The 14,671-nt window shown below is 48.4% G+C and overlaps 1 protein-coding gene across 1 annotated transcript in view; it reads left to right on the top strand.

Moving 5' to 3' along the window:
* The window catches only part of MACF1 (microtubule-actin crosslinking factor 1), a 373,337-nt gene that overhangs the window by 341,890 nt on the left and 16,776 nt on the right, over nucleotides 1-14,671 (top strand). Inside the window, 15 exon segments of the mRNA XM_015417776.1 lie at nucleotides 1,174-1,347; nucleotides 3,048-3,203; nucleotides 4,128-4,334; nucleotides 5,011-5,130; nucleotides 6,150-6,319; nucleotides 6,667-6,852; nucleotides 7,059-7,245; nucleotides 8,085-8,213; nucleotides 8,319-8,462; nucleotides 9,098-9,286; nucleotides 9,849-9,966; nucleotides 10,478-10,641; nucleotides 11,508-11,670; nucleotides 13,538-13,692; nucleotides 14,384-14,458. Coding sequence (XP_015273262.1) covers nucleotides 1,174-1,347; nucleotides 3,048-3,203; nucleotides 4,128-4,334; nucleotides 5,011-5,130; nucleotides 6,150-6,319; nucleotides 6,667-6,852; nucleotides 7,059-7,245; nucleotides 8,085-8,213; nucleotides 8,319-8,462; nucleotides 9,098-9,286; nucleotides 9,849-9,966; nucleotides 10,478-10,641; nucleotides 11,508-11,670; nucleotides 13,538-13,692; nucleotides 14,384-14,458 — 2,337 coding nt within the window.

Below are 14,671 nucleotides of genomic sequence, written 5' to 3'. Positions count from 1 at the left end.
GATCTCTGCTACCTAAAGAACAGTTGTAATTTTGAGTGATCTCCAGCCCTCACCTGGAGATTGGACACATTTTACCTCAGAACAGCAAACTGTTTAGAATGTTAGAGGCAAAAGCCAATCAAGTTGCATATGCAAACGACCTCTGTGTTCCGAGGCAAAGGCCAATGAGGCTGCATATGCAAATAACCTCTGTGTTCTGACTGGCTATAGGGGGGAGAGGAACAGCAAACTGTTTAGAATGTTGGAGGCGAAACTCAAGCAATGCAGCCAGTGGATAGGGGCAGATTCTGAGTGACATACCAGGGCGCCAACCAATTCTGGAGCGTGTGGAATGTTCTAGAGAAGTGCCACCACCATTCAGCTTTTATTTATAAGGGAGATTTGCTTTTAATGGTGGAGGGAAAAATAATGGTTAAATGAAATGCCATTGTTCTCTGTAATTTGTGTCTAAGTTAAATAGCGATTCTCCTGAACTACTCTTCGTATAGTCAGATTTGTTGGGATGTTTTTACAAGCTATGATGATGATTGATCACTCAATGTTAAAGAAAGGTTTTTATTATTGTTAAGCAAATTTTTTACAAGCTGTATGTGACCTCCAACCCTTGGGTTTTTAGTGGGTTTTCTTTTCTTTCTCCTATAGTGTGTAGATTCCCTCCCTAATTTCGTTGTAGTTTTTAGTAAATGTAAATTAAAAAACCCCTACCGGGGGGCCATAAAAAAAAAGAATTAGGGGTTGTTGGAGAGTCTATTTAAAAGCACTATAACAGAAACAGAGGCAGTATCAGGATGTGTGCAGGGGCAAGAGGGTGCCAGTTTGGCTAATAAGCAGAGTCAGACAGCCATAAACACTTTCTTTATCAAGTGAAGTTTTGCCCAAGTGAGAACAAACAAAAGCACAGCTTCTGGCAGAAAAAAAGTAAGCCAACAATAAGGCAAGCAAAAATAAAATTGCTATGAACAATAAGATAAAAATATAAAAGCATTATTCATATTTAACATCTGAGGAAGTGCTTGGAAGCTGTAATCGGCCAAAAATTGTTGGTGCGATTGCACACAGCAAAAGAGGTCAGTGATGTGGGCTGTTTCCCCTGTTCCTGTTTATGCTTAAATAGATAATATGTCCTTGGAAGCCACCTTTGTGTGACGTGCTCTTGATGATTCTTTGCTGTAGGAGCTCTATGCCCAGTTTAAAGCCAACGAGGAGGTCTACAGCCAGCTCTTGGCGAAGGGGCGACTGATGCTTCTGAGCCGGGATGACTCTGGATCCGGATCGAAGACGGAGCAAAGTGTGGCCCTCCTGGAACAGAAATGGGGCCTCATCAGCACAAAGATGGAAGAGAGAAAGGTACTTTGTGATAGGGGTGTGGTGGCTGCATCGCCAAATTACTGTGCTCACAATGGGCAAACCAGCACCCAGAGGAACCCCAGTCCCCTGTCTTTCCATGCTCAGTCAGGCTCTTGCACATCTAGCGCAGGATTGTCTCCTCTGACTGGAAGGAGCTCTCCAGGAGTTTCAAGCAAAGAAACCCCCCCCCCCCAACACCTGCAAATTGGAGATGCCAGGGTTGAATCCAGGACTTTTTGCATGCAAAGCTGGTGCTCTGTTGCTGAGCCACAGCTCTGGCACAATCTCTGACCCATATAAGAGAAGGAAGGAGAGTCTGTCCAGGCAGAGCCCCACAAGCAAACCCAACCCCACTTCACACAGGAGGTGTTAGAACTTGGGTGGTATTTGGCCAGGGTGGTGGTAGTGTTAACTGGGAAAAGACTGATATTTCAGTAAGTCTGAGTTAGAAGAGTAAAAAGTCTAGCTGTAGTCAATATGCAGTGCTTAATTTAAGGATTGGGACACAGCACAGTTTTGGAAGCCAAGAGGAAGCAGAACCCCATTTCAGCTCCTACTAGATTTCCCAGTCTGGACCACAGGGATCTTTACCGTCCTACTGAGAGGTCGCTAACAATAAGGTAGAAAGCTAGGCCTTGTGGTCAAGACATTCCACTCAACCACTGCTTTTTTTTCCAGGAAAGGGGCTGTGGCTCAGTGGCACAGCATCCACTTGGCAAGTGGAAGGTTACAGGTTCAATCCCTGGGATTACCAGTTTAAAAAATCAGGTACTAGGGTGATGTGAAAGACATCAGAACAGATAAAATGAAGTACTTCTTCACCCAAAGAGTGAAGAACCCAAAGAAGAACCCAAAGAACATGGAATTCACTGCCACAGGAGGAGGCGGCGGCTACAAGCATGGACAGCTTCAAGAGGGAATTAGATAAACATATGGAGCAAAAATCCATCAGTGGCTATTAGCCACAAGGTATAGATAGGAACTCTCAGGCTGGGGCAAGTGATGCTCTGTATTCTTGGTGCTTGGGGGGGCAACAGTGGGAGGACGTCTAGTGTCCTGGCCCCACTGCTGGACCTCCTGATGGCACCTGGTATTTTTTGGCCACCGTGTGACAGAGTGTTGGACTACATGGGCCATTGGCCTGATCCAGCATTGGCTTCTCTTATGTTCTTATGTCAGCCTGGGCCACTGCCAGGCAGAGTAGACAGTAGTGACCCTGATGTACCAAGGATTTGGCTCAGTAGAACAGAAGGTAACTTACCATACAGAAGGTCCCAGGGTCAATCCTGATCAGGTAGTAAGTGATGTGAAAGACCTCTGTCTGAGATTCTGGAGAGATGCTGCTAGTAGTGTTGATAATACAGACCTTGATGGACTGGTGGTCTGATTTAGTATAAGGCAGTTTCATGTGTTTGTGCGCACAGTTCTTAATTTGTATGGCGTGCTACCAGCATCTTCTATGGGGAAAGCTTCTTTCTTCAGGAATACAGCAAGATTTTGCTCAGTGAACTGACAAATTAATTCTCAAGGTGCTTCCAAAGGGTGAGGTAGTTCCTCTGCTGAGAAAAAAAGGTCACCTCTCAGGCATGCTCCCTAATTGAATGGAGGAGGCTCACTTCAGAAAGACAACCAGTGTGACCGCTTTTGTGAACTTGGGTTCCCATTCCATCCTTTCTCACTCTGCTGCCTTTTCCCCTCAGTCCAAGCTGGAAGAGGCCCTCAACTTGGCCACGGAGTTCCAGAACTCCCTCCAGGATTTCATCAACTGGCTGACCCTTGCTGAGCAGAGCTTGAACGTGGCCCCTTCACCCAGCCTCATCCTCAGCACCGTGCTCTCACAGATAGAGGATCACAAGGTAACGGCACCCGGTACTCCTCGCCAAAAGTGGGGTTGAAGCTGCTGTTTGAGTTGCGTTTAGCTGAAATGTTAGAAATAGCTGAGGATTTTGTGAACTTTTGTTTCTAATTCTACAGTTCTGTCATTTTCTTTGGAGGAATGAGGACTAGGTTTGTTTCTATTATTAGTTGGACAGTGTATTTTATGTCTTTTGGTTGCCAATGAGGACATTTGCCAGCCTTGGTTTTGGGATGCAGCCACTTCTGCAGATAGTTTCAGGTTGGTCTGCAGTACGAGAGAAAGATTCGAGTCCAGTAGCACCTTAAAGACCAGCAAGATTTCTAGGCTATTGAGAGTTGAAGCTCAGGTATCTGACCAAAGGGAGCTTTGTCTCTCAGAAGCTTCCATCCTGGGAATCTTGTTGGTCTTTAAGATGCTACTAGTCTCACTCAGCTGCTTCTGCAGGTGGTTCAGTCTACAGAGTTTTCCTACCGCATTCATGGTGTGTTTTGTCTTCACAACGACTTTGGGAAGTTGGTTGCATTATTCCCTTTTGTCATAGATGGAATCTTGAACTGGCAGAGCTGTAGAAGACATGGGATTTGAATGTCCAAGTCTCTTAGGTCTCTACCCATCTGCTACAGTGGCTCCCAATAGACAGCCCGTCTAGTACCTTTTATGTCACCCTTCCTCAAAAGAAACTGAGGGCAGTGCATATGATTCTCCCTTCCTCCATTTTATACCCACAACAACCCTGTGAGGTATTTTAGACCACAAGGCAGTGACTGGCCCAAGGTTACCCAGCAAGCTTCCTGGCAACTGGGGACCACACTGGAGCTCTACCTTTTTTTGCAACAACATTTCATTCTAGACAAATTTACTTCTTTGCATTGTATAGCACCTGAGGAACCCCTGGGGGGCTGTGTCCATTGTCTTTCTCTAGGTCTTTGCCAACGAAGTGAATGCACATCGGGACCAGATTATCGGTTTGGATCAAACTGGGAACCAGCTGAAATTCTTGAGTCAGAAACAGGACGTGGTCTTGATCAAGAATCTCCTAGTCAGTGTCCAGTCACGCTGGGAGAAGGTCGTCCAGCGTTCAGTCGAGAGGGGACGGGCTCTGGATGATGCTCGGAAGCGGGCAAAACAGGTGAGGGACTCAGCCTGTGGGACAAGGAGGCACCGTTGCTCATTTTTGTCCTGGTGGATGTGGCTTGAATATTGGCAGTGTGCCAGGGGCTGGACAGGTACAAGTGATGCTCTTCCTGCTCTGCAGAATTGCAGTGCAAAGGATAGGGCGGAGCAGGGATTGGTCAGGACGTGATGATGTGCAGTATATCTGGGGGGGATGGGCATTGGTGGAAGAGTGCTGAAGGTGAGGCAGGATGGATGAGCACTCAAGGGAAGGATCAACCAGGCTTGGAGAGCAAAATGGCCAAAGGGAGAACAGGAAAAGGCCAGAATCATAGTTGAGTATGTTCAGAAGAGAAGATGCAGGAGTCTAAGGGGGGCAATGAATGAGGAAATCTAGACAGAGCAAAGAACTTTAATCATGAGAACTAGAAACTTGATGTAAAATGGCAGGAGAACCAGTGGAAAGACTTGTGGCAGAGACTGGCCAGGTGAAGAGAGAGACATTTTCTCTGCTCAAGAGTTTTATGTTGGGGAAAGGAGAGGTGCCAAGAGGCGAGACTGGTGAAAAGGAGATTAGGCCAGAGGTGGCTAGAGATGAGATGCAGTTTTGACACTTAAATGCTCAAGGTGAATTTTGAAAAACTACGATATGACTTCTAAGCACACTTTTTGTACCTTGGGAATCATTGCAGTTCCATGAAGCGTGGAAAAAGTTGGTTGACTGGTTGGAAGATGCGGAGAATCATCTGGACTCTGAGTTGGAAATTTCTAACGATCCTGACAAGATCAAGCTGCAACTCTCTAAGCACAAGGTTAGAACCCAGCTTCTTGGAACAGGGAGGCAGCAGTTCATCCCAGACCATTTTCCCGGAGACCCCCCGGCATTTAGGTGGGGTTGTTGGGATTCTGGTAAAGAAAAGTGGGCCTTTGTCTGATCTTTCTGGTTGACTAAGAGGTCAGATTCCTTAACTGACAGCAGCTGTTCCTTCACTGTTAAAAGAACCTGAGCACACATTTGTGCTTTGTCAATATAGCTGACTTAGGGATTGGGGGACAGAACAAAGTAGGCCTCACAAGACTGAGAAGTATCTGCCCGCCCCACTCTCCTGTTTGGAATTCTGCATCTCTTTATGCTAGCAGTCCTGCATAGACAAGCAAATCTAACCCAGAAACATCCTAAACAGTGGAAATTCTCCAGTATGACCAGGAGGTTCTGGATGCATTTCCCCCAAACGCAACTCAGAAAAGTCCTAATGGCTAGATGAGTTATCTGAACTTAACATTTATGAAAATGATTAGCGCCAAATGAATTTTGTTCAAACTTAACATTCCAACCAGTATTTAAATCAGCTGAACCTCCTGTCTGTGTATCAACTATGAATGTTGTGACACGCCTCCTGCCTTGCCCAGGGACAGAAGTCACTCCCTGATCCCTTGCCAGTGGCCAGCTGAGGTGTCAAGCAGAGAGGGTCCTTCCAGGCCCTTTTGCCTGAGTGGTGCTCTCAAAATCGCTGAATAATGTACTTTCAATCCATTTTCAGTGCACTTTGCAGCTGGATTGAAAGTGCATTGCAAAACTGGATATGTCTGGGATTGAGCTAGGAATTTTGTACTGCTTAATCTCAAACACAAGGGAATTCTCTCCCTGCAGTTGCTGCAACGAAACAGCTGAGATGCCCTGAGGGGCATCCTTTCCCAAACTAAAATTTGAAGGGGTATGGGGGATGTTTCTCTGTGTCTGGAGTTACTGGTTTCATCTCCAACCGAATATATTTTTTAAATTCTTTTTTTTTTTTCTTGTCTTGTCTTTTTTTGCTGGAAAAATGGTCAGGAGTTCCAAAAAACTCTAGGTAGCAAACAGCCTGTCTATGATACCACAATTCGTACAGGAAGAGCCCTAAAGGAGAAAGCTCAGTTTTCAGATGACACCCAAAGCCTGGATCATCTGCTCGGGGAAGTCCGAGACAAATGGGATACAGTGTGTGGGAAATCTGTGGAAAGGTGAGCACCCTGGGTAGCCTTTTGTAGCAAATTTGTGGTATGGAGGCCAGAGACACCAGGCCACCTTGCTTGTGGGGTGCATGTGTCAGTAGCAAGGAGGCTGGATTACTCGGTGCAGAGGAAGGATTTGGAGTGATGGTGGTGGATCCAATCAGGGCAACTGCAAGCAGGTTACTCTGGTTCCTGCTCAGATGGCGTTTGAGGCCTTAAGATATATTGGAGCCAGAGCCCCAGGGTCATACCTCCCACCCCCATGTTCATTAAAATACAAACCAGGCTCAAAGTAACTCCATACTTTACAAGGAGATGAGCTACTCTTGGGACATCTGAAACCCTCCTGTTTACAGGCAGCACAAACTGGAAGAGGCGTTGCTTTTCTCTGGCCAGTTCATGGATGCCTTGCAAGCTTTGGTGGACTGGCTGTACAAGGTGGAGCCACAGTTGGCTGAAGACCAGCCCGTGCATGGGGACCTGGATCTGGTCATGAACTTAATGGATGCCCACAAGGTAACAGCTGGGATGAAGAACCTGCAGTGTTGTGGCTCACTGAGTCTAGTGGCCTGGCGTTGCTACGTCCAGTGTGGCTTCAGATCAATGTGCTTGGGCTGCAGCCTGTATTGATGTGCCAAAGCCCTGAACTTGGGAGGTGCAAAGAGCCCCTGCAGAGACATCCATTGACACTGCCTTCCCTGCTTCTCCTCTCCTCACCCCCCCCCCCCCCCCCCCCTCCCGAGAAAAGAAAGGAGCTTGGCAAGCGAACGGGCACAGTGCAGGTACTGAAACGCTCCGGACGGGAGTTGATTGAGAACAGCCGCGATGACACCACATGGGTGAAGGTGCAGCTGCAAGAGCTGAGTAACCGCTGGGACACCGTCTGCAAGATGTCCGTCTTAAAGCAAACCCGGCTGGAGGAGGCCTTGAAGCAGGTGGGCTGAGGAAGCTGTCCGTGCTTGCAGGCCTCTATGTTGCATCTCTTCAGTGTTTGCTAGCCCAGTAGGAGGGAAGAGGGGGGGCTAGTTGCAGGACCCGTTTGCTGTTGCTGGAGGCCTTTTTGTGACTGGCATGTGCCAGTGCAGCTTTATATGGCTTGTTTGGATTTTAGCAGCTGCACTTGAAGCAGTGAGGGCTGGTGCTTCTTTAAATACTTCTTTACTCAATGAGTGATTAAAATGTGGAATTCACTGCCAGAGGATGTAGTGATGGCCACAGGTGCAGACAGCTTTAAAAGAGGATCAGACAGATCCATGGAGAACAGGTCCATCAGTGGCTACTAGCCACTGTGACTAAAGGGAACCTCCACATTCTGAGGCAGTCAGCATCTGAATCCCGGTGTCGGGAGGCAACACCAGGGGAAGGCCTCAGCCTCTCTGCCCTGTTGTCGGCCTCCCAAGAAAACTGGCTGGCCACTGTGTGAGACAGGATGATGGACCAGGTGGATCACTGGTCTGCTCCATCAGGGCTCTTCTTATGTCTTTCTGGGTCAGCAATAAGCTTGTGCCTAATTGCTCCTTTTGCCTAGGAAGCTCCTCCCAAAGCCGTGATGGCCAGAGAACTCTGATAACCTCATGGTGGAGAGTCGAGACCTAGGCGGGTGGGTGGCTGTGGCTCCCATATTCCGTGGGAGCCTCCCTGGGCCTACTGCCTGGGCACTGTCCAGAAAAAGAGGATGCTGAGCACTTGGCGGCCCATTGGTTCTAGTGCCACAAGGCTTTTCTGAAGCCCTTGCTTCTGGGGGAGGATTCAGCTTGTTGCCATTCCCTCTCAGGCGGAGGAGTTCCGGACCGCCGTCCACATGCTGCTGGAGTGGTTGTCTGAAGCCGAGCAGACCCTCCGCTTCCGGGGAGCTTTGCCTGATGATGCCGAAGCTCTGCAGGCACTCATTGATGTGCACAAGGTGGGCAGTTTTTCAGAGGGCAGCTGGGGTGGTAGGTGTTTGGTCCTGGTTTTAGCTGTTCATGGGCACTGCTATGTGTTCTGTTTCTGTCTCTCTCTTGTTCAGGAGTTCATGAAGAAAGTAGAAGAGAAAAGGGTGGATGTTAACTCTGCTGTTGCAATGGGAGAGGTCATTTTAGCTGTGTGCCACCCTGACTGTGTCACCACCATCAAACACTGGATTACCATCATCCGCGCCCGGTTTGAAGAGGTGAGTTATAAGGGAGACATTTGCCATTTGCTGACATTTGTAAGGTTATTGGTAGGATAAGCGTCAACTTGTTGCCTGTGAGCCCCCTTCCCTCCCTATTTGGTTTAGCTGCTGTGATGTCATAGAAGGTTCACAAACATTCTGACTGTTGAGGGGGAAGGGCCACAAAATACTGAAAATCCATGCAGCTTGTGAAAGGGTGTGTGTGTCAATATTTGATTGCTTTCAAGACAGATTTATGATCCCTAGGATACCTTTTCTGTGTACATCCTCTCCAGCTATAGCTTACTCATCCTTTCTTTTCAAGTCCAGTTTCTCAGTCCGGACTCTCTTTAAAAATCATCGTTGCTTAGCATAGAGCAGGTGTTTATATTGAAAACATGAGTTAACAGATCACAATTTTTCGAAGTTTTATAGAATTGTAGGATTGACAAAGACCAAATAGGTCACCGATCCATCATCTGTGAGCAAGAGATGTGAAGTGCAGGAATGGTCCAGATCCAGAGTATTTGGAGGGCTTAAAACAAGAGCCAAGCCCTGGGATACAATGGAGGCCTTGCCTCCTCCCTCCCCACCTATTCAGAGGATGACCACCCACATTCACGGCTCTCCCTCCTCGCTGCTTTCCCTGCCAGGTTCTCACGTGGGCGAAGCAGCATCAGCAGCGCCTTGAGGTGGCGCTCTCAGAGCTGGTGGCCAATGCAGAACTTCTGGAGGAGCTCTTGGCATGGATCCAGTGGGCTGAGACCACTCTGATCCAGCGGGATCAGGACCCGATGCCGCAGAACATAGAGCAAGTGAAAGCCCTCATTGCAGAGCACCAGGTCAGTCTGCCTTGTTGGTTTCCTCTCTGCCTGCTGCGTGCCTTTTTATTTGATTTCATCTTTGGCTGAGTGTTTGTGTATGGCTCCTGTTCGTTGCCATGGGACTTGTCATGGACTGTGGCCTGCACATGGATCTTCTCCTTTTTTGTGTATGCGCTTAATCTAATCTAGGGTGGCAGAGGGAGGGATTTCACCTCGTGGGCAGTCCTGTGTCTTTATGGCTCAGATCACACACCCCTGCCCCATTTCATTGAGATGCTTCACTGCCAAGTGTGGCAGTAATTCTGGGTCCAGGAAGCTGGCTTCCTGAAAATTTCAGCTTTGCAAAGAATGTCAAAGAGCACTTGAAAATGCATGAAGAACACCTGCTTTAAATTAGGTATCTGAAGAGGAAGGAGCCGAAGAAGACTTGATCAGTTCAGGGTTGGGGTTCAAGTTCCCTGCATAACGCCTTGACCTGCTCTACAGGAGGAGCATAAAGCACCCAGTAACAAAATACATTCTCTTCTCTCTCCCCCTCCCTGGGTCCTGGTTTTGTTTTGTTTTTAATTGTATTGTGCAGTCCTTCATGGAAGAAATGACACGAAAGCAGCCAGATGTGGACCGAGTCACAAAGACATACAAGAGGAAAGCCACTGAGCCAACGCATGGGCCTTTCACTGAGAAATCCCGAAGCAATCGTATGTTGGAACTTCAGTTGGCTTGGGGGACAGGACAGGACAGGGACCAGGACTCACCTGTTTGAGAGCCATGGGCCTTGGCATACCAATTGAGGTCCCCTGGCCCGGTTTGCAAGGGGAGTGATAAGGAGGGTTGTGGGGGGGGGGGAGCACTGTGATTATTTGGTATATGCCAGAACTGAACCTCATTTTTCAAAACAAGGCCTTGGACACCTGAGCTCTGTTGTCCACTGCTCAGATTAAGATCTGGGGTGGGATGGCTTCAGGGTCCTAGAGCATCTCATTGCTCTAGATCCTAATGGCAAAACAGTTCCTCACATGCACTCTATCAGAAAGAGCAGGTTGCCGGGCTTTCCAGTCCCTTCAGCAGCTGGGAGAACATCAGCATTCAGCTCTTGTGTTCTCCCCTACAAACCGACCTGCTGCCTCAACCACAATCTTTTCATTCTCTCTCTACCTTTCCTTCTCTGCTTGATTTGTTCAATCCCCCCCCCCCCCTTTGTGTTTCCAGGGAAGTCCTTGAGCCAGACTGCCCCTCCTCCCATGCTCCTCCTTTCCCAATCGGAAGCAAAGAACCCGCGCATCAACCAGCTGTCAGCCAGGTGGCAGCAGGTGTGGCTGCTGGCGCTGGAGCGTCAGCGCAAGCTCAATGATGCCCTGGACCGGCTGGAAGAGGTAACAATCCTGCCCCCCCCCCCGCCCCGTTCCTCGCTTCTTTGCAAACACAGAGCAGGTATGTTCCATGGAGGTAGGGCTTGAGTCCAGATGGAGCTGGTGGGTGTCCTGGCCTGCCTTAAGTTGCCTATTCTGCTGATAGTTACAGAATGCCATGGGTGTGCCTTTGGTACTACTGGCCAGTATACGGTGCATCCAAGCTTAAATATGGAAAATATAGTGTTCAGAAGGACTTATGAAGGAGATAATGCCTTGTAGTCAAAGACTCTTTGTTTACCTAAGAAACCAGACTGTGTGCAAAGCCTCTGGTTTGGGTACACAGTTCCATTGAGTTAATTCTTCTGCCAGTGCAAGTTCCCAAATCCAGCAGTACTTTTACATTGGTCTCTGTTGATTTCCAGTTTAAAAATGTGAGCACAAGGGAAGCAAGTGGGAGACAAATAATAAGCTCTTTGCAGAGAAGTGTTTCCACTTCATCAGCAAATATCCCCACTAACAAGCCCCTGGCGCTCCAGTCAGTGTATTGGTTTGCTGCTCTCAAGCGATTTGCCTCCAGACTGTAGTGACCAGTGACCACTTGGGAGTGGGAAGTGGTTTTGCAATCAGCTAGGCTAAAGCATCATCCAAAGGGAGATACTCTCTTGTGTCTCCTCTCTCTTCTAGAAAGAGTATTCCATGCCAGGCCTGAAAAATAGGCTTGCTCATGGCCTCTTGCCTTGTATGAGACGTCAGCTGGACAGGCAGGCCCACCTTTTCCAGGCAAGCCAAAACTGCCACTGCCTCCTTGTCTCAGAATAGGGCAACGTTTGTTACCGTGCTTCTCCTCCAAAGGAGACTTCAAATGAATTATTATTTCCCTCTTCCAGTTGAAAGAGTTTGCAAACTTTGACTTCGATGTCTGGCGGAAGAAGTACATGCGCTGGATGAACCACAAGAAGTCTCGTGTCATGGACTTTTTCCGACGGATTGACAAAGACCAGGATGGGAAAATCACTCGGCAAGAGTTCATTGATGGGATCCTCGCGTCTAGTAAGCATGTGTCCAGTTTTGTTCCAGTTGTGCAGTTTTTACCAACTGCTCTCTGAACTCAAGCAGCAAGTTTGAAATCAGTAAGATTTCCCACTCACAAGTGCAAGCAAAGCATTGCATGCAGGGTGGATTGTGTACCACCTGGCATCTACTGCTGACTAGACCCAGCCTTCACCCTGACATGCTCTGTTGGGGCGTTGGGAGGCTGAGGAAGCCCCTCACAGCAAAGAGGAAGGGCAGTTCCCTTTGGCCACTCCCATTCCCCCCAAGTTCTTGGGTGGCAGGCCCATCCTTGTCTTCAGATTGCAAAGGGGGGGGGGGCTCACAAGGAGAATGGCTCCTTCCTGGAAAATGACTCCTATGTGCAGAAATGACTGTGCTTAGAGAGAAGATGAGTCTTAGAACACTTCTTCCTGACAGGCTATTTTTACCTGGGTGAGGAACATTTGTTTATACCCCGCCTTTTCTCCCCTGTGGGGTATAAATGGCTTACACCGTTCTCCTGCCCTCTGTTTTATCCTCACAGCAACCCTGTGAGAGGGATTAGGTTGAGAGTGCGTGACTCAGACCAGGTTCACTCAGCAAGCTTCCATGGCAGAGCGGGGGGGGGGGGGATTTGAACGTGGGTCTTCAGAGTCTCAGGGAGAGATCTTTCACATCACCTCTTAGCTGGTTCTTCTAACTGGAGATGCCAGGGATCAAACATGGGGCCTTCTGCATGCCAAGCACAGGTTCTTCCACTGAGCCACAGCCCCTTCCTCCCCTCCTGGTAATGAGAGGTCAGTGAAGACAGGAACTTGCAGACAAGGAAATAGTCCCGCTTCCTCTGTCTCTCTGAGCATTCCCACACAGGTTATCTGCCTCAGGTTCAGTACTGTCTCCCCCCACTTCCTACCCCTTTACAGCATTGTGGTACATTCATGCACCTGCTGATGTTTCCCTGACTTTTATCCGACCTCTCCCAATCCTGTTTTCCTGCAAAATTTTGGGAAAGATCGCAGCAAATGTTGTATGGCTTCCCATGTATGTGGCAGAGTTTGGATTTTCCTGGCCCTGCCCACACGGCGTCCACACCCAAGTCCCTGTGGCAGCCATTTTCCCCACCATCAGATGGCTTTTTTTGTTGCTTTAATTGGCAACGGAATATGATATACTGTTTTTAACAATGTGCTTATCAAGTTCTCTCAATTTCCAGCTTCTTCTTCTTTTTTTAAGAATTATGTCTCTGTCTCCTCTTGTTATGGAGTTGTGGATTTCTTATTATATCTCTGCAATGCAAGAAGCAAAAGACTTCCTTTTTTAGTGACAGCTGGGAAGTCAGAGAACCTGATTCACATATTGTTGTAACAATATTGAATTGCTGATTTAAAAAAAAACTGAAAAGGCTGTGGGGCTGGGCAAGGTGGGCAGTTGCAGCAGGGAGGCTGGGGGCAAGGAAGATGGAGGGGAACCTGCAATCTTGGTTGCTGGGTTGGACACCAACAGGAAAACCAAACCAGCCTGTCCTCATGTTGATAATGCCTCTCTCTCTCTCCCCCCCCTACATTACTGAGATAGATGATGGAAGCTCCTTGAGGCCTCCATTGGGGAGAAAAGTAGGATTAGTTGGGGGGATACGGATGGTGGTGTTTGCTTGCCATGATAGCTGGAAACCCAGTCTCTTCTTTCAGAGGCCCTGCATGCCTCTGGTTACTTAGGGCTCATCGGAGATGAGCATATCCCACTGTGCCCTGCTTGTTGGAGATTCTCGAGGCATCTTTCTGGTCACCTTTGGGAGATGGGGTTTTGGTCTGATATTTCAAAATCAGTCCTGCAGCATGGCAAGTAAAAGAGATTTAGCATTAACACACACTTTGTTCTCTTTCAGAATTTCCCACGACTAAGTTAGAGATGACTGCCGTAGCTGACATTTTTGACCGTGACGGGGATGGCTATATTGACTACTATGAGTTTGTAGCTGCTCTGCATCCCAACAAAGACGCTTACCGGCCAACGACAGATGCAGACAAAATTGAAGATGAGGTAAGGCTTTGATGATGCTGTGGGAACCCAGGAGGATATGGCAGGGAAGGGAAACTTTAGTAGCAAACAGCTCCCAGTTTCAGCTAGCCACGGTGGCTGTGGATTGTAAATTTCTCTGGGCCGTTCCGTCATGAAAAGCTGAGGTCTCATGGCCTCATGCTGGGTCTCATGAACAGTTGCTTATTCCCATGTCTCAGTCAAGGCAGTGAGCAGTTTGGGTGCAAAACCACACACATGGAGTGTCGTCCCGTTCCCCCCCCCCCCCCAAACCACCAAATAAATAAACATAAGAAGACAAAAACATAGGGTGAGAAGAGAATAAAATGGGGGGGGGGCTTTTTCGGTCAAAATGCTGCTCAGGGGTCTGCTGAAAGTGAGGCAGAATGTACCCTGCCCTCTGCACTTGGTCCTCTTCAACAGTTCTCTAAGCTGTGTCTGCAGCCGACTCCTCCCTCCCCCACTCAACCCATCTGCGTTATTCCAGGCGGCAGTAAATTGTATGGTCATTGCTGGTGAAGTGATGCCATTCTGAGGAAGGAGCACAGAAAATTCTGCAACTCTGTCCCTCTGTCTTGCCAGAATCCTTCCTGTCCTTTAGGGCTAAAGCACCCGAGTTCCAGTGCAGTCTGACAAGATTAACTTTCATCCCCACTTCTTGTTTTTCCCTCTTCCCTCTTCTTGATCCAAACAGGTCACAAGGCAGGTGGCTCAGTGCAAATGTGCTAAGAGGTTCCAAGTGGAGCAGATCGGAGAGAATAAGTACAGGGTAAGGCAAAGGATTTCAGTCATTTCTAGAGCAGAAGTGGGCAGATTGGCCTTAGGGGGCTGCCTCTGGCTTGCGGAAGCTTTTCCCCTGACGGTTGTGCTGCTTAATGGAGCAGTGGGAAGCACTGGCTGGCCAGACTGCAGCATCTGGCTACTAGGCTGTTGCTTCTGAAAAGGTGCTAAATGGCTCAAGGGCGCCCCCCCCCCCCCCCCC

The sequence above is a fragment of the Gekko japonicus genome, unplaced genomic scaffold (genome assembly GCF_001447785.1).
Source record: "Gekko japonicus isolate JY-2015 unplaced genomic scaffold, Gekko_japonicus_V1.1 scaffold203, whole genome shotgun sequence".
Taxonomy (NCBI): domain Eukaryota; kingdom Metazoa; phylum Chordata; class Lepidosauria; order Squamata; family Gekkonidae; genus Gekko; species Gekko japonicus.
Note: the sequence above shows the minus strand (reverse complement) of the source record. Positions and strands in the feature narration are given on the sequence as shown.